The sequence below is a fragment of the Mauremys mutica genome, chromosome 4 (assembly GCF_020497125.1).
Source record: "Mauremys mutica isolate MM-2020 ecotype Southern chromosome 4, ASM2049712v1, whole genome shotgun sequence".
NCBI classification, from domain to species: domain Eukaryota; kingdom Metazoa; phylum Chordata; order Testudines; family Geoemydidae; genus Mauremys; species Mauremys mutica.
Window position 1 is genome coordinate 24,102,395 of NC_059075.1, and position 27,200 is coordinate 24,129,594.

Consider the following 27,200-nt stretch of genomic DNA (forward strand, 5'->3'; position numbering starts at 1 on the left):
TCTACTTATGTGCCAAACTTCTTGTTACAAGTTCCATTCTGTCTCATCTACTGTTTACCTAATTGACTGGTTGTTTAATGTGCGTTACACATATTGTGAACAGGGTACTTCTCTGCCCAGGTCACCCAATCTGATGTATCAGATCACTAGAGATACATGAATGGATCAAGTGCTGCACATATTTATCTTGTCATGGTTTGACTTCAACATTTATGTGAGGCCACCATGAAACATGAAGAGGTAATCTAAGTGGCATTGTCATGTCAACAAACATCCAGTGCAAGGGAGAAGAAAGCTGCAGTGTAAGGATCTGGGAACTGGTTGGTACTGTGACTTCATCCTCCATTAAGGTGGACTACCTATTAGTGATCAAGGTAGTATGCAGTCCACCTTGCACAGAAGTTCTTACACCACTTATAATTATTCCAAGATACACACGTTGCAGCAGTAGCCAGAAACCTCACTGGTTTGAGGCGACCAGTCTGCTCCTCCCTAGCCAAGCAACAACAGTTCAAACATGTGTCACCTCCAGATATTATTGTGTTACACTCCACCTGGGGCTGATCTTGAAGGCCACCTGGTCAAAAAAAAAAAAAAAAGTAAAAACTGGAGGTCAAAAAATGGATGGAGTGTGGCAATAAAGAGTAGAACATGTGCGTAAGGTACCAAAAGTAGTGTTTTCATGCACGTCTATGCTCTCACACACACCCCTTGTAACAGAGCAAAAGCGCCAAGATTTTATTTTAAAAAACTAAGCCAATAAAGTAGCATTAAGCAAAGCAGAACACAACTTCAGCTACTAAGCAAATGCTGAAGATGTGTTCTTCCCCCCCATTCACATATGCACCATCTATTAATGAGGGATTGAAAATTAGACCTTAGTATAGGAAATCTCACACTGGTCTAAATCCTGGATTGGTGCCAAAAGAGTACTGCACTTGTCTAAACAATCCACACCAGATTTAAGGCACTTTTTCTCTGTCTGCCACAGCTAGAAATGAATGCTAGCCACCACTAGAAAGATGGGTGCCCACCTAGACAGTGGTGGACTCATTTCCAACTGTGGCAGTTGAAAAAATACCAACTTTAACTTACATCATTCTAATCAACTCATGCCTTAGCTCCCCATCTCCATTACAACCCAATTTTCAAGCACGGAGATGGCACAAAGCTTTTTAAAGCTACTTGAAGCTTAAGTAAGAATTCCAATTTTCAATGGAAAATGGCAACAAAACAAACATGTTTTCTGTATTTCACGGGGTTGCTTAACCTCTTCCTGAGCATAGAAAGAGCAACTCCTCACAACATATACAGCCTATGGTACCCTAACCTTTCAGCACTGTGCAGGATGCTGCAACCCCAAAGGTATAAATATGAAAAGGAACCATCTATAAAGGATTTTTTAAGATGGATTTGTATCTGATTCAGGAGTTCTGAAAAGTTCACGTTCCTGATCTTTCTAAGGGGAGAGAGAAGTCTGATCTTTTGTTTTGCTGGAGGACTTATGGGGTGTGTGCTCTCATTTTAATTGCAAGGCACAAGTCTTTAACTGAACCTTCAACAAAACCTTCAACAAAAAACACCCTTTCTCCTATATGTTAATTATGCATTATAGTTAGTTTTAAATAGATGATTAAAATAACTAAAACAAGTTGACTACAAACTGAAAGACTAGGACTCTAGTTTAGAAACAACCAAGTGAGAAGCAACTTGATAGGTATTTAAAATAATTAATGTTACAAGTGTGAGATTTACCCTCACAATTGAAAGACATTACATTTAAAACAAAGAAAATATTTACAGTGTACAGTTAGCCTGTGAAAGGGTCACAAATTCAACAGCAGATTAATACTTAAGGATCCCAAAAACATCCACTGTTTTATGAATTAGGATTAAAAAAGGTTACTGTCCTCTGCTTGAGGGTACAGGTCAATCACTACTTGCCTCAATTGGGAATAAGTTCTCCAATAAGCATCTTATTCTATAGTTGTCCATTACCTGGAGATTTTTGCACCTTCCTAAACTATGAATCAGGCATCTTCCTGAATTAGATGTCTGGTCTGATGAGTATGGCAGTTCCTGTACTCCTAATGACAGACAGCACTAGATGCTGGAGAGGGAAAAACAATCCAGAAAAGTCAGGAGTCAAAACCACCTAGATGCTGTGATGTGAGGCTGAGCATAATCTTAAACTGACTTTTAAATGACCCACCCTCTAACTTCAGCATAAAGTCTCAAAATAAAACTCAGGAAGCCCACTGAAATGGAACCATAAAATTACCAAGAATACTACAATTTTTATAGTTCATGTATTTTGTCCCTCTCAGAGTACTACATCTTGTACTCCCAGGGGTATTCTGTGACAAACAATTAAAAATTCTGCACATTCTATTTGTCAAAAATCACACAATACACCTCTACCTTGATATAATGCAACCTGATATAACATGAATTCGGCTATAATGCGGTAAAGCAGCGCTCCGGGGAGGCGGGGCTGCACACTCCAGTGGATCAAAGCAAGTTCAACATAACACAGTTTCACCTATAATGCAGTAAGATTTTTTGGCTCCTGAAGACAGCGTTATATCGAGGTTGAGGTGTATAACCACGCCAGTTTCAATCAGTTTGATAATTTATTTCAAAATACCTGTCAGCAAGTATGTCTGTAACAATACAAGCAGGAAAGAGTCCTGTGGCACCTTACAGACTAACAGACATATTGGAACATGAGCTTTCGTGGGTGAATACCCACTTCGTCAGTCTGTTAGTCTATAAGGTGCCACAGGACTCTTTGCTGCTTTTACAGATCCAGACTAACACGGCTACCCCTCTGATACTTGATATGTAACAATACAGATCACCTCCCCACCAAAAAAACAATCAGGAAATGTTTTTTTTTTTTGACTAATAGATTCCTAACGAGGCACATTAAATAAATTACTCAAAGTTCTATATTAAACTACAGAACAGGAACATATTTCCTTCTTCCCTCAGAAGCAAAGGCTTGGGGGAGTCAGGGGCAGAGGGAGAGGCTGAGGGAGAGGGAAGGAGCCTGGGAATGAACCTGGAGGGTTGTTGGGTGTGGGTGTGAGAAGTATGGAACAGGGTTTGGGTGTTTTTTTTTTTTTTGGTGGTGGTGGTGGAGGATTGGTAGGGAGTTGGGGAGCCTCCCCCAGGCACATCCTGGCTAACCCCTAGCCTTTCTCATTCAGTCAGGCAGATAATTTGCCTCATCCCCATGTGTCTCTGCAGCCCCCTCCCATTCAACTCCTGGCTCAATGCTGTCACCCCCACTAGCTCCTGAGCCCACACCCGAGTCTGTCCCCCCACTAGCCCTTCTGAATCCCAGTCTGTGACACCCCCTCCCCAGCAGCCCCATGTGCCCTGCTCTGTTCCCGCTGTGAGGAATTCTGTCTTTCCCTGTTCCGCTCCGCCCACTGGCTGTCATCTCTTCTGGCACCACAGCAGCCCCTGGTGGGCGAAAAGTGTAACTGCAGCACCTCTCCAGTAGAATCTATATGCTGCAGAGGGTGGGGAAAAAAAATCTGTGGGAGGGACATGAATTCTGCACAGGCACAGAATTCCCCCAGGAGTAATCTTTATGTCAACTCCTATCTGAGCATATGACACCTGAAAGTGTGTTTTTGAATGCAATGCTCAACAGCTGAATGGGATGGCTTAGGACTGGTCTACTCACGGAAATTGCAAAATGTAACTGAATCAATGCAACTCTTTGGTGGTATTACCAAATTAAGCTAAATCAATTTTAGCTGCTCAATCCTGTTTTAAGAGGTCTCACAGAAGTAAGTTACAATTTAGAGGCTAATTTAGTTGAATCCATGCAGTGTGTGTATTCCATGCCCTAGTGTTCTAAGCTTAGTGTTTAAAACAACAACTCTTTCTAGAGCCACAATTTCAGTACTGTCTTCCCCAGTCTGCAAAGAGCTCCAGTGCTGCTCAGAGCTTTGACAAGCTTCAGTAAGAGTGCAATCTGACTGGGGTTTCGTAAGTTTTTACTGCTACTATCCAGAACCCAGCACTGGCCCTATTCATTGAAGACGAGAACTCAAATCGAAGCTGGGAGAGTGGAGGCAGAGGTAGCTATGATGCTAGGGAGGAGGGAGGCGTAGAATCTCATTTCCCCAACCCATTCTCCCTTCAACCAGGAAGCATCTAGTTATTCCTTCTCCTTGCTACCACTTCAAATTTATCAGGCACCTTTTAGCCAGTTGCTAGTATGAAAGACTGCGATCAACCACAGCCCAGAAACAGCACTCTATGGTAGAAATCCTGACATCCCCTCCTTTCCACCCAGTGGAGGGAGGACTCCAGATGCAATAGCTTGGTGAGACAGGGCCCCTGGTCATCATCTTTATCAGTCTTTGGTTCCTAGGTTTAAACCTCTGGCTATAAGGCATCTGATAAAATTCCCAAGCCCGCTAGCTGACTGAGTGAATGGGTGGTTGATGGAAGGAGACTGATCAGATAAACAGTATGGTAGTGGTTAAGTTTTGGAATGAGATGGGAATAGGACTAGAGTGGGGAGAGAACAGAATACACATTGCCAGAAAACAAAAGTTGTAAGGTGTCAGGGAAACATCAAGAAACACAGAGGGGGAAGAGAGAGGCAACTTGACTCATTATAGAAAGGAAAAAACAAAAAACTGTTTGCATAGCTCCTATCATAACGAGGCTCCGATCCAGACTGCAGCCTCTGGGTGCTACTATAGTATATATTTTAATTAATATATACTGTAGTATATATTACTACAGAAGCGGGCATGGGGGAGGGATAGCTCAGTGGTTTGAGCATTGGCCTGCTAAACCCAGAGTTGTGAGTTCAATCCTTGAGGGGGCCACTTAGGGATCTGGGGCAAAAATTGGTCCTGCTAGTGAAGGCAGGGGGCTGGACTCAATGACCTTTCAAGGTCCCTTCCAGTTCTAGGAGATTGGTATATCTCCAATTATTACCTTTATTACCTTAATACAGTGGGGTCTGAAGCCAGCAACAGAAAACAGGTATAACAAAAAGAAACAGATCTAGTTATAAAAAAACAAGCGTGCATTCTTGTGCCACAAAAAATTGCAGAATTTTCCCAGTTTATAAGAGAATCAGGGCCCTTTCCTCACTAAAACAAACAGTACCATTCACCCCACACACGATTTTCTCTGATCATGAATGGCACCCAATGGATACGTTGGAGATAAACTATGGACAATGCAGACAGGCTACTCAGTGTAGGAATATGCTTGAAGAATTTATAGTAATTTTCAAATATTTGAAGAAATATTTAACAGATCAGAGATCATTGTCCATTGTACTTCCACACGTATGAAAGGAAGTAAGTCCCAGATGCAAAGCTGAAGTTAGCTTAAAGTACTGCCATAAAGCATTACTGTTTTCAAACTAACATTTTATTTAAAACCAACCTTGTGTTTGTCAAGTTCTGACACAGCATAATACAAAAGGAGACATCAGAGCACTTTTATGGAAAGCCTAAATGGTTACCAACAACAGTGCTGCAACTGACTTAACCATATAACAACACTAAATACTCACCTTCTTAGGTACACAGGCTCACCTCTAATACATTTTAGAAGATGTAAGGCAATGCTCATTTGAAGGAAAGACTTGAGCCCTAAATTTAACAACACTGGTATATCAATCACTTTAACATCACTGGAAAATGGCACGTGCTGTTCATTTATATTGCTCAACAGCAGTGGTCACCAACCGGTAGATTGTGACCGACTGGTCGATCCTGGAAACTCTCCCAGTTGATCACAATCTCTAGCCGCTAAAAGTCCAGTAGTATAGTGGGGCTGCCACTAAGGTAGGCTCCCTGCTTGCCCTGGCCCCACGCTGCTTCCAGAGGCAGTCAACATGCCCCTGTAGCCCGGGGATGGTGGTGGGGGAACTATGATACACTGGGGTCTCTGCACACTGCTCCTGCCTGCAAGCACTGCCCCCGCAGCGCCTATTGGCTGGGAACAGGGAACTGCAGCCAATGGGAGCTGAGGGGGCAGTGCCTGAAGAGAGAGGCAGCACATGGAGCCATATACACTGCCCCTGGGGCACATGGACCGCTTCTGGGAGCATCATGGGGTCAGGAGCCTGCCTTAGCCCCACTGTGCTGCGACTGGGAGCCACCTGAGGTAAGTTTCCCCTGGCAGGAGCCTGTACCCCAACCCCCTCCTGGAGCCAACCCCCCATACCATCTCCTGCTTCCCAAACCTCTGCCCCAGCTGGGCCCCCTCCCAAAGCCAGCAACTCATACCCCCTCCTGCACCCTGAACCCGACCCCCCTCCTGGAGCTAGCACCTTATACCCCCACCTGCACACCAACACACTGCCCCAGCCCAGAACCCCCTCCTGCACCCAAATTCCCTCCCAGAGCCTGCACCCCAAACCCAGCCCTGACCCCCCTCCTGGATCCCACACCCCACCACTCTGCCCCAGCCCGGAACCCCCTCCTGCACTAAAACTCCCTCACGGAGCTTGCACCCCAACCCCCTTTCCCAGGCTCAGCCCAGATCCCCCTCCCACACTCTGAACCCCTTGGCCCCAGTTCAGAGCCCACACCCCCTCCCGAACCCCAACCCAGTGAAAGTGAGTGGCGGGTGGGGGAGAGCAAGCAACTGGGGGAGGAGGGGTGTTTGAGTGTGGCAGGACCTCAGGGAAGGGGCAGGGTAGATCTTGGGTTGCACTTAAATTCAAAAAGTGATCTTGTGCGTAAAAAGGCTGGAGATCACTGCTTGACAGTGTTTGAAGGCAAAGTGTCCTTGTTCCTCATTTTAACCCCCAGATGCAAGCCACACAGAATTCATATCTTGACAAACCACTTGTTTATTTTTCTCTTTGATGAGCTTTTTACTAAATTTCTATGTCAGACATGAAGCTTACCAGGTAATTACGGACCTGTTCCACAGTCTGCACAGTTTTAACTTAAATTGGGTCAGTGGTGCAAAACATTTAAAAGCCACTAATTTAAACCTTGTTTAGTTGAAATATGCAGTGTCAAACGTCCTATTTCATTATCTTTTGTGATAACAGTATACTACTAACACGCTTCTACCCTGTTAAGGGAGGTGGAGTTTTTGGGTATGCTTCTTGTGGAGTTATTCTGGTATCCATTCTGTTTATAATCTGGAACTTCTGAAAACAGACTTAACAATTAAGTCTCAGGACTATAGGTCACACAAGGGATGGACTAGCCTACTGAACAGTCTCGATGGCCTTCACAACAGCAATGACATGTTGCTACAGCCAACTACACTGTACACAAATGCACTATTGTAGCACTTCAGCGTAGGTAATGTTTACAATGACAGGAGGGGCTCTCCCATCTGTGTAATACACCTCCCTAAGAGGCAGACGCTAAGTGGACAGAAGAATTCTTCCATTGTCCAGCACAGCTATGTCTCCCAGGGGTGTGAATTTTTCATATCCAATACTCATACCACAACTGAGAGATGCAGCTATGCCAGTAAATTCCTAGTGTAGACCAGCCCTAATAAAGAAAAGTAGCCCTCATTTCTAGCAAAAGATTATTACTATAATTAAAAATAAGCACCCAACACCATTAGATTACAGTCTAAATACGTCAAGCGGTTAGTTATGCCAGTATAATTCAAAATCTCTGATAAACTGTTACAAACAGGGACAGATTCTCCTCATCAGATTAAGGAACAGAGTCCACTGAAATCAATGGAGTTTCTCTCATTTAAACCAGTTTTACATTAGGGTATCAGACTCATTCATTATCTCTATTGCACTTCATTTAAACCAAGTACTAATCTGTATGTATAACAAGCTTTAAGCAAGCAACCTACTGGGCACTTTGAAGTGCAGAATTCAAATGCACACTAACACTTGATAACAGATTTTGACAATCTCCTGTAGCCTGTTTACTCAGTTGTCCCCCAGTCATTTGTTTTCAGCTATCTTAACAGTACCTTCAATTGACCACAACTAGATATAGGCTCTGGCTACACTACACAGCTTACAGTGGCAGATGCGTTAAGATATATTTTTTGTTCACACTGTCTCTTCTACCTGCTTGACCACTGTTGCATTCTATGGAGTTAAAATTCAGAGTATAAATTTTTGTTAAAGTTATTACAACACTCAAGGTTAGAAGTAGTTATCAGTGGAAGATGGAATTGCAACCTCTTCCTCGAGACTTGTACAACAATCACATTAAAACAGCCAGCTCTTCATGAACAGTGTACACACATATACATACACACAGTTTTAGGAAATAACTGATTTACTAATATATTTTGCTGGAGGGCAGGTGTTAATGTGATTCTTACAGAGAAGACAGTAAGAATTCTGCACTGATGGACAATAAATTAGGTTGCCTCTCTCTTCCAGAAATCTACAAAACACTTCAAACGTAACAATATTTGGAATAAAAAGACATTAGCAAAGCCAGAAACAAAATCAGGTGATTCCTAACCCTGGCACAATCTTCCACCATCCCTATCATAAAAGGTTAAAATCTTGTATCATGCTGGATTTTACATTTATTTTCTAAGAATTTCTTTTAGGGGAAAATACAAAAAAAAAATAATTCACCTGTCAAACAGAGATGAACTGAAAAAGCTTCTGACACAGTTATCAAATGGGAAAAGTCAGAGCTGAAACATTTCCAAGCGTAAGACAGGATCCACAGCCAAACCCTCCCCCATCCAAGATGCTGCCAGGGACCAAGGCTTCTGACATAAGATCCACCCCCTTCCTTCAGAGCGGCTGACAGAGATCCAGGCTCCTATCTTGGGTATTTCTAAGGCCCCTAACACTTTGGTAGCTGAGCACCCACTAGATATAGACAGAAGACGACCCAAAAAAAAACAAATCTAAGAAAGGTGTTTTCCTGTCTTAGCCTCCACCCCCATGTCAGGCAGAGGATCCACCCACACCCAGCCCCTCTTGCAAAGGGCTTGACTCAGTGCAGAGGCACAGCAGGGCTGGCTCGCCCACAGGGCTCATTTGGAACCAGAGAAGTTATAAGCGCCTCAATGGGGTACAGGCATCCACCCCTCGCCAGGCAGCGCCCGTAACGCTCCCACTACCCTACGGACCAACTTGCAGCATGAGAGCGGAGGCAGGCGGTGCTCGGGCAGCCATTTATCCCCCTCCGCCCCCCTCATGTAACGGTCACGGGCTGAAGTACACGCGTCATCCGGGGCTGCGGCCCATGTTCAGCATTAAAATGCAGCCCAATGGGGCCCCGGGTGTGCGGCGGCCAGAAGGGAGGGGAGGGGACCGGCAGGCAGAGCGGGACGGGGCGCTGGTGGAGGCGGCTGCGAGGGAGCCGGCGCGGCGAGGGGAGAAGAGGCGGCGAGCCGACGCGGAGGAGTGGGAGTAGGGAAGAGAGAGAGGCGATGGCGGGGGAGAGAGCCGGGGAGAAAGAGAAGCGGGGGGGAGGAGATGTCGCCAATGGGGGGCGAGGAGAGGAGGCTGGGTTCACCCCGCACCGTGCCCGCCCGCACACCCCGCCTCCCCCTGCTGCAGAAACTACGCCATTGCGGCCTAGTCCAGGAGCCAGCAGCGCGCTGCCTCCCTCTCGCTCCCCCTCCCCCCCGCCGCCATCTTGGCGGCCGCCGCCATCTTTCCTTCCCCCCGCCGGAGCCGGGCAGGAGCAGGAGCAGCAGCAGCGCAGACCCCGCCATCTTTTCGGGGGAGCCGCCATACTTGCCCTGGCGATGAACATGGCGGCGCCCATCACACACATCAAAACATGGCCTCCCTTCAAAACAAAACCGGCCCGGCAGAGCTGGTGGGCGCCCGGCGGGGCCTAGGGCCCGGGGAGGGAGGGGCCCGGCGCGCACTTACCCGAGGCCCACATGGTGACCGAGAACTCCCCCTCCAGGGTCTTGATCTGCACCTGCTTCTGCTCCCATTTCCTGCCTCCGCCGCCTTCGGCCCCACCGCCGCCTCCCCCGCTCAGGTAACTCTTCTTGCTGCTCTTCTTTCCGCTGCCGCCCTTCTTGACGCGGCCTCCGGCCGAGGACGAGCCGCCACCCCCACCACTCTTGCTACCGGCGGCGGCCACGGTGACCAGGGTCTGCTCGATATACTCGTCCTCCCCGGCGGGGGCCGGCACCGGGATGAGGATCTGGTCCTCGAAACCGTCGTCGGCCCGCAGCCCGTCCGAGTCGTCTCCCCCCACCACCTCCTCGCGGGTCTGCACCAGGATCACCTCCTGGTGATGGTGCAGGTGGAGCTGCCCCCCGCCGCCGCCACCCGCGCCGCCGCCTGCTCCGCTGGGGTCTCCGTCCGAGACGAGCGGCTGCAGCGCGATCATGGGCTGGTGGTGGTGGTGATAGTGATGGGGCGGGTGGTGCGGGCCGCACTCCTCGCAGCATTCATCCTCGTCCTCCTCGTCCTCGTCCTCCTCGCCGCCCACCACGGTCGTCTCGATGGTCTCCACCGGGATGGTCTCCACCTCGATCTCGTGCAGCTCCACGATCTCGGCCGGCATCTCCGAGCCGTCCGTGGCGATGTACAGGGTGTCTCCCGAGGCCATGGCGGGGCGAGGGAGGGGACGAGCGGGCGGGGGGTCCGGTCCGCTCCCCTCGGCGGGCAGGAGACGGGGCTCGGGCTCCTCTCGCTTCCCTTCCTTCTCCTCCTCCCCCTTCCACACAAACACCAGGCAGCTCCTCGCAGCCAGCGAGAGGGAGGCAGCCAGCCGCCAAATCCCGGCTACGCTCCCTCGCGAGACTTCCGCCGCTACCGCCGAGACGGACCTCAGCCCCTGGAGGCTGCTGCCGCCGGGAGTCACCCCCTCCCGCTAAGCAGCCTATCATACCGCGCCTAGCACCGGGGACACGCCCCTTCAACCCTGACAGCCTACTGGAGAGCGTCTGGCCCCGAGGCCCCGCCCTTTTCAGGAAACAGCCTATCGCTGGGCCGCAGGGCACGCCCCCTAGCGCCTCTCAGCCTATCCCTGCTTCTTGCGGAAGACCCGCGCCGACAGTGGGTAGGGAGGAAGCTGTCACTCGCTCCAAGGCCTTTCTTTTGCCCCTGCGGAGCGGAAACGGTCTAGGAGGGCGGTTGCTGGGCTCGTGACCCCGCTTCCCCCCGGGTCCCTGTCACGGGCCATGCCGGAGCTGCGAGCGCCCCGGGGAGCGCGCCCCAGTGCTGAGCCGGGGTGAGTCGCCCCCGTGGGGCTGCTGCGGGGCGCTCGCTCCGCGTCCCTGGAAACCCGGCCGCACCGGCGGGAGGAGCCGACTGTGGTTCCAGCCTGTGCTAAAGAACCCGCGCGCTCCTGCCCTCCGAAAACCTGGCTCGGCGTAGCTGGCAGGCGGCTGTGGATGTTTCCCTTATTATTGCTAATGCCGGGGTCAAGCAGCGCTCTGCAACGCGAGCCTCATGCTGAGTTTCGGGCGCTTTCTGCCTTAAACGCTTTCTAACGAAGCTGCGTCTGATTTATAGTGAAGAAAAAGCACTCGCGGCGATACAGTCTTAGTATGTTACAGGGAACGGCTGTTTTAAACCGGATGACTCGCCCTGGCCAAAACAACATACAAGTGTTAACCGGAAGACATGCACCTTAACAGGAGGTGGTTGCTTTGGGATCTGTGCAACAAGTAAGACAAGAGGGGGAAACTATTGTAAATCTACAGTACTGTACAAGCTCCGTTAATTACTTTTGCTCTGTCACTCTCAGTCAGCTGGCTGCTGAAGGAGAAATCCCATACTTGTGTAAAATCAAACAGTTTTGGATCAAAAGTGAGGAACCCCTAGCAAACTGCAAAATAAGCTGCTACTTACTAGCTGTTGTCGATTTAAAGGAAAACAGGTAGGCTTCGTCTGCTAGACTATTCCCCCTCTACCTCATGAAGTGTCTCACTCATCAATGAGTGGAGTGGGAGCACTAGTGTAGACCGACTGCTGTCTAGCCGTTCTGCTCAGAGCAGGTCCGGGCGACAGCAATCAGTAACACCAGTAGACAGTGACCTGACTACTCTCCTATCTTTGCTATTATTTAGGTAAATGTACAGTGATAGAAACTGGAGTGTGTTGTTTGTTTTTTAACTTTCGGGCTGGTAGGACAGTAATGACTGATAGCTGCATTTAAAGTCATCCTCTCAAGGAGGATAGTTGGGAAAACCGTGTAGTCTATTAAACAGATTAAACAGTGTCAATTTAAATTTGGTTCATAGTTTCCAGTTTGTAAGAATGAGTTCCTTTTAAACATAAAAGCTTATAAAAATGACTCAACAACTTATTTGGAAATTCCATTGTAAAATTGTTTTAAAACTAAGTTTCCAGTACTGAAAACATTAAAATGAAACTGACTAAACAAAAGTGAAACTGATTTGATTTTCATTGTCCACCAGTAAAGTGACAGCAAATGGATTTCAAAACATTTCATTTAATATTCTGTTGTTTGTATCAGGTAAGAATTACTGCATGATTATGATGGTTGTTTCCTTTTAATCCTTTCTGTTGCCCTAGGCCAAATTTAAAAATAGTGACACACCCTCCATTCTACTCCACCTAAGTATAAATAACAACCACCCCACCAACCTGCGTAGGCTGCCTTGTATACTTGTGTCAAGTTCAGCGATATGAAAAACTTCAGACTTGAAGTTCAAGTGATCAAAGAGCCTTAATGAAACAAGATGAAATCATATCAAAACAAGTACTATGAAAAATCAGCTGTAGCTTTTCAATGTGATATTAAAATATGTAGTAAACGTAGACTGCAACCAACAAGTATCCTTATTTCCTAATAACTTTCCCCTCTAATCCTTCCTCCTCTGTTTGACCTGATCTGCAACCCCTTGATTTTGGTAAGACTACCACACAAGGAAGACTTGTGGAATTGGGCCTTTAGGCCCCAATCCTGCAGTGAGATCTGTCAGTGCAGAGTCTTGTACATACATGAAGTCCTAATGAAGCACTTCCTGAAGAAGATCCCTATGCAGGATCAGGGCCTAAGGCCTGGTCTACACTAGTGTGGGGGAGGGGGGTCGCGGGGTCGCTCTAAGTTACACAGCTTCAGCTATGTGAATAACGTAGCTGAAGTCGATATACTTAGAACTACTTACCACGGTGTCTTCAGTGCAGTAAGTTGACTGCTGACACTCCCCCGTCAACTCCGCCTCTCACTCTGGTGGAGCACGGGAGGCGACAGGAGAGCACTTGGCAGTTGATTTATCACGTCTTCACTAGACGCGATAAATTGACCCCTGCTGGATCGATTGCTCTGGAGGTAAGTGTAGACATGCCCTTAGATGGTACAGTCTTTGGAGTAGGGGCTGGCTGAGGGGTGAAAACATTATCTAAGTTGTATCTGAAAAGCACCACAAATCCATATGGGGCAGTTTGGATAATGAAGGTCTACTTGAATTTTACAACTGTGAGGCTGCCTGCATGCTCAAGAGAGCGGCAGCGGGGGGGAAAGTTGTTTCTAGGAAGACATGTATACAGCACAGTGTTTTTCAGTAAGCTATCTCATTCAGCCATAAACTAAAATTATGTAGTTAAAATACTGTTTGCCAGTGAGAATGCTCCATCTTGCTCCTGTGCAGGCGAACAATATTGAAGACAATCTCCTGAATTTGTAGATTTAAAGCAATGCAACCTGTATAATCAAGCGACATGAACAATAACTTGGTTTGCTGAAGTGTAGAATTTAATATGAATAGTACATAGCAATTGTACAGAACTAACAAACTGCAATGTAGAGTGAATACTACATGTACAGTATAATTACCTGCTACCAAAGGTCCATAATTAGTAGAATCAGGCTGGGGAGGGAGGATGGACATGTTAAATGGGGCATTTTCCCATCCCTAGCAAAGCTTATGCCAGGTTGATTTTGTACCCAGATAGTGACTACAGGTATGAATGGATATTTTAAGCACTTCTTTGTTTTAGCCTTCTTTCTTCTGAAAACACAACCCCTTTAGTCACTGAACTTTACAGCCCTCAAAAAAAGGACACATTGCTGAAAATCATAGGCTTCCTGCTGTAGTCATTTCACTTTGATTCTTTCCCCCTTCCCCCCAAATTGCTTTAGAACTTTCTAATCCCAGCATTCCAGCCCTTTTCCTGTTCCAGGGACTTCAGCCCAAACACAGTTTATTGTGTGAATAGCTGCGGATGAAAAAAATGTCACTCCAAATACTCTGCATTTATGGGGGTGTTTTCTTTATCTTTGCAAACATGTAAGCATGTGTGCATTTAAATATAAAATTAAACAAATAGACATTTGTTGTTTTCCCTGTTGTAATAACTTGAAGTGTTTCCTATTTGCAAAGCAATGGCTATCCCTTGGGCTGAATAAATACAGAGGTCAAAGTGTTTACAATTAGGCGTGGCCTAGTAGACAGAGCACTGGGCTGGATGGGACTCAGAAGATCTGGATTCTATTTCCAGCTCTGCCACTGGCCTTCTGGGTGACTTTGAGCAAATCATAGAAGATTAGGGTTGAAAGAGACCTTAGGAGATCATCTAGTCCAAATCCCCTGCTCAAAGTAGGACCAACCCCAACTGAATCATCCCAGCCAGGGCTTTGTCAAGCCGGGGCTTAAAAACCTCTAAGGATGGAGATTCCACCACCTCCCTAGGTAACCCATTCCAGTGCTTCATCACCCTCCTAGTGAAATAGTTTTTACTAATATCCAACCTAGACCTCCCCCACTGCAACTTGAGACCATTTCTCCTTGTTCTGTCATCTGCGACCACTGAGAACAGCCTAGCTGTTCCTCTCTGTGCAGGGGCGGCTCTAGGGATTTTGCCGCCCCAAGCACGGCAGGCAGGCTGCCTCCAGCGGTTTGCCTGCGGAGGGTCCGCTGGTCCCGCGGCTTCGGCGGACCTCCCATGGGCGTGCCTGCGGGAGGTCCTCCAAAGCCACGGGACCAGCGGACCCTCCGCAGGCACGCCTGCGGGAGGTCCACCGAAGCTGCGGGACCAGCGGACCCTCCGCAAGCGGCGCCGGCAGAGCACCCCCCGCGGCTTGCCGCCCCAAGCATGCGCTTGGCATGCTGGGGCCTGGAGCCGCCCCGTCTCTGTGCCTCAGATTTTGTATCTAGAAAATGGGGATACGATACTTACCTTCTTTGAAAAGTGCTTTGAGTTATACTGATGGAAAGTGCTGTAAATAAGTGGTAGGTAGGTATTGTTAAATAAACTCAGCTCGGAGGTATAATTAGCCCTGGAAATGTTTAATGAATAAACAAGCATTCCATTTATAACAAAAACATAATATTCACATGTTAAAGGAAACAAGAAAACAACAAATGGGCAAAAGTGTTGTTAGACTGCTGCTGAAAGCAAGCCTGATTTTAAAAATAATTTAACACAGTTCAAGCCGTACCTTTCTGTCATGCTATCATCTTTACTTCTCTACCTAATTTCTTCCCTCTTTTCTCCTTTTGACAGCCTCACTCCTTCCCTACCTAGAAATCTCCAAGTTTCTTGATCCGCAAATAATGTTTTGGTTTTCAGTATTTCATGTTGTAGTGGTGTCATGTAATTAAATTCCATTTTTCATGCACCTCTGACAACACCTGCTATCAAGGACTAGTAAGGACCCTCCACCTGTCCTGGGCAGGGAGCCTGGGGGATGGGGACACAGTCTGGGGGCTGTTCTTGTCCCCCCCCCACCTCAGGCAGGTGGAGATCCACTGCGTGGCACCCCATGCTGCCCAGGCTCCTCGGCTGGGCTCCAGCTGCCAGCCTGGTCAGGGGTGGGGCAGGGAGGCCCATGGCAAAAAGTGAATGGGCCAGGCCTGTCCACTTTCAAAAAGTGGGAGGGCTATGGAGGGAGGTGACATCACTCCTAAGAATCTGATCCACCTGCAGTGTATCCATTGCATTGTCAATATATATCGTAGCTAACGTTTACAACTGAGCATGGGAGCCCATACCACAGTGATAATGGTAGTCCTAGCAGAAAAATTGACCTACCCCATAATCATAGAAATGGCCTTTTTTCTGGCAAGTCATTAATACAGGAGCCTGGGTAGCAAGGAGAATCTGGGCCAAGTGTTACAATCAGTTCTCTGGAGCTTGCTAAGTCTTGGGGAAGTCGACAACCTCGAGGAAGGAACATCCCGAGCAACATGGCCACTGACCCCCACAGGGAAAGAAGAGGCAAGCAGTTGAGACCTGGAAGTCCTCCTATAGGCTGGGAATTTTGTGCAAGAACAGAGGAATGACTCTACGCTGAGCCATGCATATGAACAACTGGCCTCCATAAATGAAGAAGTAACAGAGCCTCAGCATGGTGGGCAGTACCCACACTTCACACTCACGAAAGAGTGCTTCTATCAAATTGAAAGGAATCAACAAACCAGGGTTTGAGTGCCCAGCCGCTAGTGCTGCGCAGGTACTGCCGGACTGTGTTTCAGTTTGTGCATGATATACTCTGCGCTGGCATCTGGGAAGAAACCCGACATTGTCTTGGGTATTAGCCTGCTTCTGTTGGCCCAGGCATGCATCATGAGGTGAGAGAATACTGTTGTTCCTACCCAAAGGTTCAGCTAGGCACCCTTGTTCCTTCTGCCCTTGATTGAGACACTTTGAGAGGCTTGGAGTGAACATGGTTGGACCCCTAGAAAAAACTGCATCATGGCATCAGTACATATTAGTGATTGTCGACTACACAACCAGGTACCTGGAGGCTGTTCCTCTTCGCTCTGTAAAAGCCACAGAAATGACTCTTGACGCTTTTCTCACACATGGGGTTTCCCAGTGAAATATTAACAGATCTGGGGACTAACTTCACTTCTCATTTAATGTGTGAATTATGCTCCCTTCTTAAGGTCAAGTCCCTGAAAATCTCAGTGTACCACCAGCATACTGATGGCCTACTAGAACACTTTAATAAGACGCTGAAGGAAATGTTGAGATGTTTTGTCATTTACAATCCAACACAGTGGAACCAGCTACTTCCACACTCCCGTTTTCCAAAAGGGAGGTCCTGCAAGCTTCTACCGGGCTCTTTTCATTTGAGTTGCTTTATGATTGCCAACCATGGGGGATCCTGGACTTGCTACGAGAAGGTTGGGAGGAACAAGATATGGGGGGGGGGCCTTCCGTGCAACCCAATATGGCTTACAGTTAAGGGAACAACTCAGGATGTTCACCAGGCAGAATTTGAGGAAAGGCCCAACACACAAAGGAAAAAAATTATAATTGAGGGGCTTGACTATGGACTTGTCAACCAGGTGACCATCTCCTTCTGTTACTACCCTCAGCCAAGTCTACATTAATGACCCGATGGCAGGGTCCTTTTGAAGTGGTCAGACAGGTAGGGCCTATGGACTATGCTATAAGAGGAGAAAAAACAAGGTCTATCATGTGAATCTTCTCAAACTTTGGAAGACATGGGAGGCCCTGCTGCTAACTCCCTCTTCGAAAGGACCTAAATTAGGACCCCAAGGACCTAGCGGCCAAGAACTGGCGACAGTTCCAGGGAGTGAGGGGGTCTCTCCTGTACAAAGGAGGCAGCTCGTCCCACTGATAGAGGATTTTACGACTGTATTCTCCACCTGCCCAGGGAGAATGTTCTCAGGGAGATCCTTAAATTGTTGCCACAAAGGATACAGTCTGAGAGGAAGTGCGAGCGATGCTGGAGATGGGGGCGGGAAATGTGAAATCCAAAAGTGAATAGAGGAGCCCCATAGTTCTTGTTCCCAAACCAGATGGTTTGGTTTTGCATTGACTTCAGGAAGGTTAATGCCATCTCGAAATTCAATACCTACCCAATGCCAAGGGTAGATGAGTGGCTAGGACCAACAGAACATCTGAGCACTACTGAACTAACAAAAGGTTATTGGCAGATTCCCTTCTCCGCATCCTCCCAAAAGCGAACTTTCTCCTCCCCTTTTTGGGCACTTCTAATTTAAGATTATGCCTTTTGGCCTCCACAGAACTGCCACAACCTTCCAATGGCTTATGAACAGGATCCTCAGCCCCCACCATCAAAATGCTGCATCTACAACATAATCATCTACAGTCCTACCTGGGAAGACCACCTGCAGCACTTAAAGGCAGTGTTAAAAGCCCTGTAGGATGTGGGATTTATGGCCAACCCTGAAAAATGTAGATTAGCTGTAGAGGAAATAACCTATTTGGGATACTGTGGAGGCGGTGGCCTTATGAAACCAGTGGTCAACAAGGTACAGGTCCTCACAGCATATCCCATTCCCCAGATGAAGAGGCAAGTGGCAGGATATTACTGGAGGTTTATCCTTGGTTTCACCTCAATTGCAGCACCCTCCCCCTATGGACCACATGAAAGGGAGCAACAGTAAGAGGATCCAATGGGATGAGAAATGCGAGGAAGTTTTAGTGACCTGAAAACACGACTATGCCAGGCATCTGTGCTGTTCAGCCCCCATTTTTCCTGGGAGTTCATACTACACACAGATGCCTTAGATGTCAGACTTAGCACCATCCTCTCACAAGCTTTGGGGGGAGCAGAGCATCCCATCCTGTACCTGTGAAGGAAGCTATTACCTAGAGAAAAGGTGTATTCAATTATTGAGAAGGAGGAATTAGCTGTGGACAGGCTCAGACATTACCTGTTGGGTAGCCCCTTCTCCCTGGTCACAGATCACACACCCTTACGATGGATCTACACCATGAAAGACACAAACCCATGTATTATGTGTTGGTGTCTTGTGCTACCCTGTAGTTTCAGAGTACATCATCAGGTGAGAAATACCGATTTCTTTTCACAGGAGACCAGGGATGAAGACAAGCTGCCTCAGAATGGCCTTTCCATCTTCAGGGGTGGGGTATGTGAAGGGACATGCCTTTCTTCTGAATGTTTGTTTGACTCAAAGAACACCTTGTGTGCTATGAACTGGGGAGGGTTGGACAGAACAGGGTCTGGAAGGGATCAAGGGAGCCCCTGCCCTCCACAGAAGGGTTACCTTTTTGCAGCCCTATCTTCAGTGAACTTCCCCACCCCCCACTCCTTTAAGGGTGTTCTGAGGAACAGCAATAGATGATAATCAGGGTAGAGGGCCTCCAGAGCCAGTACAGGGAGTGGATGCCCGTGGCTTCCTGCACATCCCCTGTTTGAGAGAAGACCCCAACAGAACAGTTCAGGAGGAAAATTCACAGGGGGAAACATTTTTGCTATGCCTCCCCCCAGTTCCTGTGGTTTTCTCAAATGAAAGGGTGATTGGGTTCATAGTTTCCTCCATAACATCCTCAACACAAATCAAGACAAATAATATGGAGTTGACTTGCTAGTTGGAAGTGCACAGGGTGATGGGCAGAATGGAGGAATCAACTTGTTCAAACGTAAGTGACTTTTTGTCCTATAAAAGCAGCAAAGAGTCCTGTGGCACCTTATAGACTAACACGGCTACCCCTCTGATACTTTTTGTCCTATGTTCTCTCACCGGTGGTTCTGGGGCTGTCTTCTCAAACTATCAAATACAAGGGGGAAATGGAGGGAAAAGGAAAAAGTAGGGTGAGGAAGGAAGAGAGGGAAACAAAAATAACATTTTCTATGCATGTTTTTATGAGAAATCATTTTTGTGAAGCCTGCAGAAAGCTATTTCAAAAATTTTCATGAATTTTTATTATAATTTTTGATCAGCTCTAATAAACATGTCAAATTTATAGAAATGACAATTTTTCTAAAGTAATTCACTTCCTTCCTTACAATCTGCTAAACTAAATCCTATTCCTAGTCCTAGTTTGTTAGAGCCCATTTCTAAACACTGCTCATCATTTCCTTTTTCTTCACTCCTCTTCCCTGGTACTACTAAATTCTTTCTGGGCATCAGTTTCAGTTATGCATGTGCACATCTTACAGGCAAGAGCAACACTAAATTCCCTCTTGACAAGTCTCTTCTCCCTACCACTTCTCTTGCATGTAACTGGCTGAGTTATCTCTCAGCAATGGATCCTAAGTGCTCTTCTAGGCCCATATCCTGTGCAGACTTATGCACGTGTTTAACTTTGTGTACTGTGAGTGGTCACATGGATTTCAATGGGATGACTCACTATGTAAAATTAAGTATGTAAAAATCACAGATCTGTAAAGACTTACCAGTATTTAATTGTACATACTGAGTCGTCCCATTGAAATCCATGTGACCATTCACAGTACACAGAATTAAACACATGCATAAGTCTGCGCAGGATATGGGCCTAGAAAAGATATACAGTACTTGGCAGGATCAGGCACCAAGTAGCTTGCAGCTGGTGCTCAGCGCACCTTGCAGTTTTGGCCACATTTCTCCGTTGCTAGGTTTCCTGCTTTCCTCTGGTGGTCTATTAGTTGGCAGCATTTGAAATCATAGCCCCTGTAAATGCACCAATCCAGTCTTGTGTGTCACCTCTAATCCTCTCTCACATAAAACACATACTAGCTCTCTCACATGTAAGAAACATATGCCTCATACCTCAGTACTAGTAGTAATGGCCATTAACCTCAATTTCATCTAACCAGAACTAGATAATTAGTCCCTTGAAAACAAGAAATCACTCACTAGAAGGAAAATATATTTGAAAGAAAAGGAAGATCAGACAAAAATTTAAACCCTAAACATCTTCCATCCTGTAAAAGAACCAGGATCAACCCCTTTTTCCCCCCAAGGGGCTGTTTTTGTTCCTAACTAGTCCTACTAGTGGAGTATTCGTTTCTTTTCTTTTTTCTTTTTCTTTCTTCAACTTACTTTCAGTTCTCTGATACTCGTCCTCTCTCACATACTTTAAGCAGCTTTTAGCTATCTTCTCCACAACCAGTTCCTATTTTCCTTTCTGTGCTACTTATGTCACTGCAGGGGTTTTTGCTTGTTTGTTTTTTTCCTCTCTGCTGCCAAACTGCCCAAATCCACTGCCTTGGAACTCTCTGCTTCTAATATTCCATCCTTTCTCTTGTTAAAGGTGCATCACCCAGAACATTCTGCCCAATATTTGAATAGCTGTGGAGGGAAAAAAAATACCACTTCCCTTGTAACCCAAACACCAATTATATATTAAAACCAGTGTTTTTGTTTACTATGGGCTTTAAAATATATAAACTAGGCAGTTTTAGAAATAGTTAAGCATTTGTAAATTGCTTATAAATGAGTTCAAATATCAGACATTTATACACTATAGGAAAATAAAGTCACTGGTTTTAAGACAAGACTCTTCTCTTGGATCACTCTCTTAATGGCTATTAGAGGCCCACATAAGCTGTTGAATAAATTCTGCTAACTCAGTGTAGCAGGTGTTACCTCTACCTGGAAATGACATTCTACTGATTGAGTTAAGACAAGAGAGATCTTGGAGGGGGAAACCCTGGGGTAAGCTCAGGGTGGAAATTTAGGTTAGTCAGAACATAAGAATGGCCATACTGGGTCAGACCAAAGGTCCATCTAGACCAGTATCCTGTCTTCCAACAGTGGCCAATGCCAGGTCCAGGTGCCCCAGAGGGAATGAACAGAACAGGTAATCATCAAGTGATCCATCCCCTGTTGCCCATTCCCAGCTTCTGGCAAAGTATCTCAGGTACAGATTGAATTATTGTTAAAGCTAAACCATAGGAAGGATGTTTGTCATCTTGAGTCCCTCCATTGACTGCCTTCACCTCTGCATCAAACAAGATTTTTGTCTTTAGCATTAAGGCTCTTCACAACTTAGCCAGCCTTTATTTGCTACCCGTCAACTTCTGTTAAATATCTTTGTACTTTCTCACATACCACCCTTTACATGTGGTAAAAATCCCAGATATAATCTGTATAGCTGCTACTTTATTCTCCTTCACCTCTCCCATGATGACTACCAAATTCTGTCTACTGATTGTGGCTAGGCAGGTGATGCATTGCTTATACTGTCACTTTTTCTCTGCCTTGCTTTTCTTTCTCACTTACTCTTACTAATTGCCCCATTTCTGCTGTTCTTTACCTTACTTCAAACCCAATTAATAAAAATCAAAGAAAACAAAACACATAACTAACAAAGCTGCACCAATTCTCCACCATATTAATTTGCTTATATGTTACATCCTTCTCCCTCTACCTGTCATGTTCATGGTTTATAGGCTGTAAGTCCTCCAGAGCAAGAATTTTCTTTTATCTTTGCTTGTACCATACTGAGCACAGTAGGGCCCTGGTTTTTGCAGCCACCTCACATTGCAAACTCATTTCTAATTTGTTGTCCACTATCACCCATAAATCATTATAATTATGTATAACTGTTCTGGCAACAACACTCATCTGATAAGTTGTACCCTTTATTTCCCTTGTATGTAGTTTACACACACACACACACGGTCTACTTTCCTTACTTACACAAGTAGTTCCACTTAAGTCAATGGGTTTGATATGCCTCCCAGTAGTTAACCCTGATTTAGGTTGCATTAAAAGATGGGAGAAGAATCAGGCACTAGAGGACTACTTGAGTGAGAAAAGGGAGCATCATTTATTTAATGTGTGAAATTATATCTAGCAAAATTATTATTGTTTATTGGATTATGAATCTGAAAGACAAATGCAAATATATAAACTCATTCACGATTTCCCCCTCTTTCTGATGGACGAAGATTTGTAATTGTGCTTTCCTAATTCACCAAACTTCATTTTTCCATTTGGTGTCCAGAATATATCTGTCCATGTGGTAGGTGTGTTGAAGTCTCAAAGAGCCAAATCACACTGAATACAGGAGGCCCAAAACACTGAAAAATAATGTGTATCAGCTGGGTGGAGAGTCCACACAGGGTGATTTCAAAACTGGGAAGGTGGTGGGGGTCATGGCTAGTGTGGTCAGTAAATATATCCACATATGCAACAGCATGCAGCTGGTACACATACCTATTGCCTGCAGTAATGGCAGTGCTCCTGAGCCCCACACTTGGGCATCTATTTACATGGTTATGCACTCTGGGGGCTGGTCCACACTAAGAAGCGGGGTCGAACTAGGGTACGCAAATTCAGCTACGTGAATAGCGTAGCTGAATTCGAAGTACCCTAGTTCGAACTACTCACCCGTCCAGACGCCGCGGAATCGAAGTCCGCGGCTCCAAGGTCGACTCCGCCACCGCCTTTTGCAGTGGTGGAGTACCGGAGTCGACCGCAGCGCTTCCGGAGTTCGAACTATCGCGTCCAGATTAGACGCGATAGTTTGAACTCCGAGAAGTCAAACTCACCACGTCGACCCGGCTGGTAAGTGTAGACTAGCCCTGGGTCTGATCCTGCAAGCTGCTGAGCCATTCACTCCCATTAAAGTCAGTGGGAGTTGATGGCACCCAGCATGAAAGATTAGACCTTGAACCAGCATTTCACCATAAGAGAGAAGAATTACTGACTGAAACTACTAACATTAAACATTTAGAAAAAAATGAAGGTAAGTTAATGCAATCCCATGACAGCCTGAGGGCAGCAGAATTTCCTATGCCAAACTAATCATGTTTCTACTAGACAATAAATAAATAATAATTGGAGATATACCAATCTCCTAGAACTGGAAGGGACCTTGAAAGGTCATCTAAGTCCAGCCCCTGCCTTCACTAGCAGGACCAATTTTTTCCCCAGATCCCTACATGGCCTCCTCAAGGATTGAACTCACAACCCTGGATTTAGCAGGCCAATGCTCAAACCACTGAGCTATCCCTCCCCCCACATTATATACAGTACTGTGCCTGTTAACACAAAATGAATACTTACGCCAACAGCTGTCACATGTAACGAAATATGGTATTTTAGCAAATTATCACATAATTCTAAGCATGAAAAGTATTTAAATATAGAAGTGTAGTTTACTTTTCAGTGTGCTAATATTTTTTGTTGAAATACCCATTTGGAAATGCCAACAATTTTCAAGAAACAGCTGTGGGTTATAAACTCTTCGGAATGGGAAGTGTCTTTTTGTACTGTGCTTATTCAGAGCCTATAACAATGGGGTCCTGATCCATATAAAAGGATTTTGTAATGCAACATAACCTTTGGAATTTAATGCAGTTTCATATTATTAAGGCAAGTAGCCTAGGACTCTATAATGGTTTTCAAACTGTCATCTGTAGAGCACTTCCAGGTGGAATTGTTTCTGTGATGAAGCATCTATCTGTTTCCAAGCAGGGACATTTTTCTCCAGTTGAAGCTCAGTCCCTGATTGGTGGGGTTTTTTGGACCAGCCAATCTCAAAAACCCAAGCACCTCTCTGCACCTCACCTAAGCCTCTCTTTTCAGAAGTTTGTCCTTCGGATGGGCAGGACTTAGAGATTTTGGTTCTTCCATTAGTCCAACCCAAAAAGCAGTGGGTCTTCGACTATAAAGCCCTTTGATGTAGAGAGTTCATGGCCTGTTTTTTTCCAAGAGCCCACTCATTTTGAGTGCATTAGGTTTGGGGCACTCACTTTGAGGCACCTGGGATCTGATTTTTAGAGGTGGTCTGCAGCTTTGAAAATTTGATCTTAGGTGTTTCACACTGAATACTGAAAATTAGTGGATACTTTCGCAAGTGTAGGTCCACCAGGGCCTGATGTGGGCCAGTGGATGCTGCCATACTATGTGCCAAAGAACTGATGATGTGTAGTGAAGTTACACAGGAAATCCAACATCAGTAGAAAAAGGGGAAAATCAGAGCTTGACCTTGTTTCATAGAATCTCAGGATTGGAAGGGACCTCAGGAGGTCATCTAGTCCAACCCCCTGCTCAAAGCAGGATCAAACCCAACTAAATCATCCCAGCCAGGGCTTTGTCAAGCCTGACCTTAAAAACCTCTAAGGAAGGAGATTCCACTACCTCCCTAGGTAACCCATTCCAGTTCTTCACCACCCTACTAGTGAAAAAGTTTTTCCTAATATCCAGCCTAAACCTCCCCCTCTGCAACTTGAGACCATTACTCCTTGTTCTGTCATCTTCTACCACTGAGAACAGTCTAGATCCATCCTCTTTGGAACCCCCTTTCAGGTAGTTGAAAGCAGCTATCAAATCCCCCCTCATTCTTCTCTTCTGCAGACTAAACAATCCCAGTTCCCTCAGCCTCTCCTCATAAGTCATGTGCTCCAGCCCCCTAATCATTTTTGTTGCCCTCCGCTGGACTCTCTCCAATTTATCCACATCCTTCTTGTAGTGTGGGGCCCAAAACTGGACACAGTACTCCAAATGAGGCCTCACCAGTTTCCTTATCATCCATTGGGGATCCCAGATTTTCTAATCATTTCAGGAGAAATGATTTAGCTGAATAAGCACCATACAGTTCCCTGTGATTGGCAAACATATTTTTGAATCTGGACTTTCCATAGAATTCTTTCTGACAACAACCCACCTCTACCAGCTGAAACATATGGATACATCTACAAACAAGGTAGCTGGCTTTTTTGGGGGGTGGGAGAAGATGAGAATTTCCGAGTTCAAATGATTGATGAAATATGTTACTTGGAATCAAATATCTGAAGGATTGAAAACGTGTGTGTATAGCACAAAATCTGCTAATGTATCACATGAAATCTAACACATCATGAATTAGCAGGGAAACAGAAGCTGGTTAGTACAAACAGGCATTTTTATTGACAGATTATTCCTCACTCTCCAGTTTAGAATAAAGCATAATCTGCCAGTACTAATGATGTGGAAAAATATATGAAAACTGCTTCTCCATTTACTTCTTATTAAATTGGGTTCTTGAGATGGAATCCATGAAGGGAATTAGGCATTGCAGTGCTGAGCATCATGGTGCCTATCGCTTACAAGAGACCTTTTGCATAAAGCATATTCAAGTTACATTATATTCACACTCATTAGCATACTTCCATAAAACATATGGAGTGCAACGTCACAGCAATTCACAAAAACCAGCATGCGAGGTGGGGAGCCACCTAAGGTAGAAGAAGGAGATGGTAGTGCCACTGTCCATCTAATAACTTTCAGCACGATGGTTCAACTCAGTTCAATTCCCCCTCTTTCTGCCAGAGGGAGAAGAAATTATTTAAACAAGGCTCTCCCCATTCTCATTAAAGTTCTCTAACCCCTGAGCTATGGGATATTCCGATATAGGGAGTCCCTCAGTCTCTCCTGTTGAAGCCATTTCACTGTCAATAATGAAAGAGTGACTGGGGCAGGAGGACTGAATCCAGGGTCTCCTACATTGGTGCTCTAACTCCTGGACCACAGTGTCAGTCTCACATGTATTTTCTCTCTTGCCCTCTGGCCCAATGACTGTTCCACTGTCATTAAATACTTAGTTATTAGGCCAGAGCAAGAGCTAGAGAGAGAGACTGTAGTCTGTGGTTAGAGTACCCACCTGGGAAGTGTGAGACCCTGGGTCGGGTCCAGTCCCTCTATTCCAATCACTCTTTCATTATTTATCTACAGTAGAACTGCTTCAACAAGTTACACTGGGGGAGCCCTATAGCACAATATCCCATAGCTCAATAGTTAGAGGATTGTAACACATATGGCAATTTCTTGCAATATGCTTGGAAGCCATTATTGTGGTACAGGATTGTATGTAAACTCTCTAGGGAGGACATGTGACAGAGGTGAGACCTAGGAGTTCAAAAGGTTATACTGAAAATGTGCCAGACATAGGCAGCTAGAGGGAAGCATCAGTGTGCAAACTTTAGACTCAGAGAAGGTCTATAATTTAGTTACCTGGGGAACTTTTACAGTGGAAAATTAGGTGTCTACTGGGTTAGGCAGCAGCCAAGCAGAAGTTTTTGGGATCGCAGTGGTGCCATGCCAGTGATGCAGGTGCCTAATTCTGGAATGTAGCTGCCTACATTGCTTTGTGGACTATACCCTCTCTGTTTAAGGACATATATATTTTGGCCTCAAACGTAAATATAATGCATACACAGAAATAATGTGAAAAACAACCAATTAGACTAGAATAATCTATATGTATATTCATAATTAGGGAATATTAATATCTATTTATATATAATATTGTTGCTTTAGAAGCTAAGAATACCTGTCTGAGGCTTATTAACAGTTTATATTAGAACCCTGGGATCAAAGTAAAACTGTTCCTGAAATCTCAGAATGGCAAAATTGCTCCATGATTACATTCCCTATTCATAGCTCAGTGCTTATAGTACGGAACAGCAAATCTGTCTCACACGACTGAGAAAATAACCACAAATCCTAACATTGAACAAAATAAAATGCTTTACAGAGCCACCCATCTTCAGAAAGGTTGTAATTGTTTTGGATGTGGTAGAGAAAGAGAGAATGAGATTAGAAGATTGGAGTAATATTAATGTAAAATAAATTATTTCCAATCC

At 45.6% G+C, this 27,200-nt stretch overlaps 1 protein-coding gene across 2 annotated transcripts in view; it reads right to left on the minus strand.

The window, feature by feature from the left end:
- YY1 (YY1 transcription factor) overlaps positions 1–10,875 on the minus strand; it is a 42,549-nt gene extending 31,674 nt beyond the window's left edge. Inside the window, exon 1 of one of the 2 annotated variants that reach the window (XM_045015016.1) lies at positions 9,842–10,862. In XM_045015016.1, coding sequence (XP_044870951.1) covers positions 9,842–10,535 — 694 coding nt within the window. In that variant the 5' untranslated portion in view covers positions 10,536–10,862. Of the gene's footprint in view, positions 1–9,841 lie in introns of both variants that reach the window. The other variant, XM_045015017.1, reaches the window with a different exon arrangement.
- Positions 10,876–27,200: the final 16,325 nt, after the last annotated feature.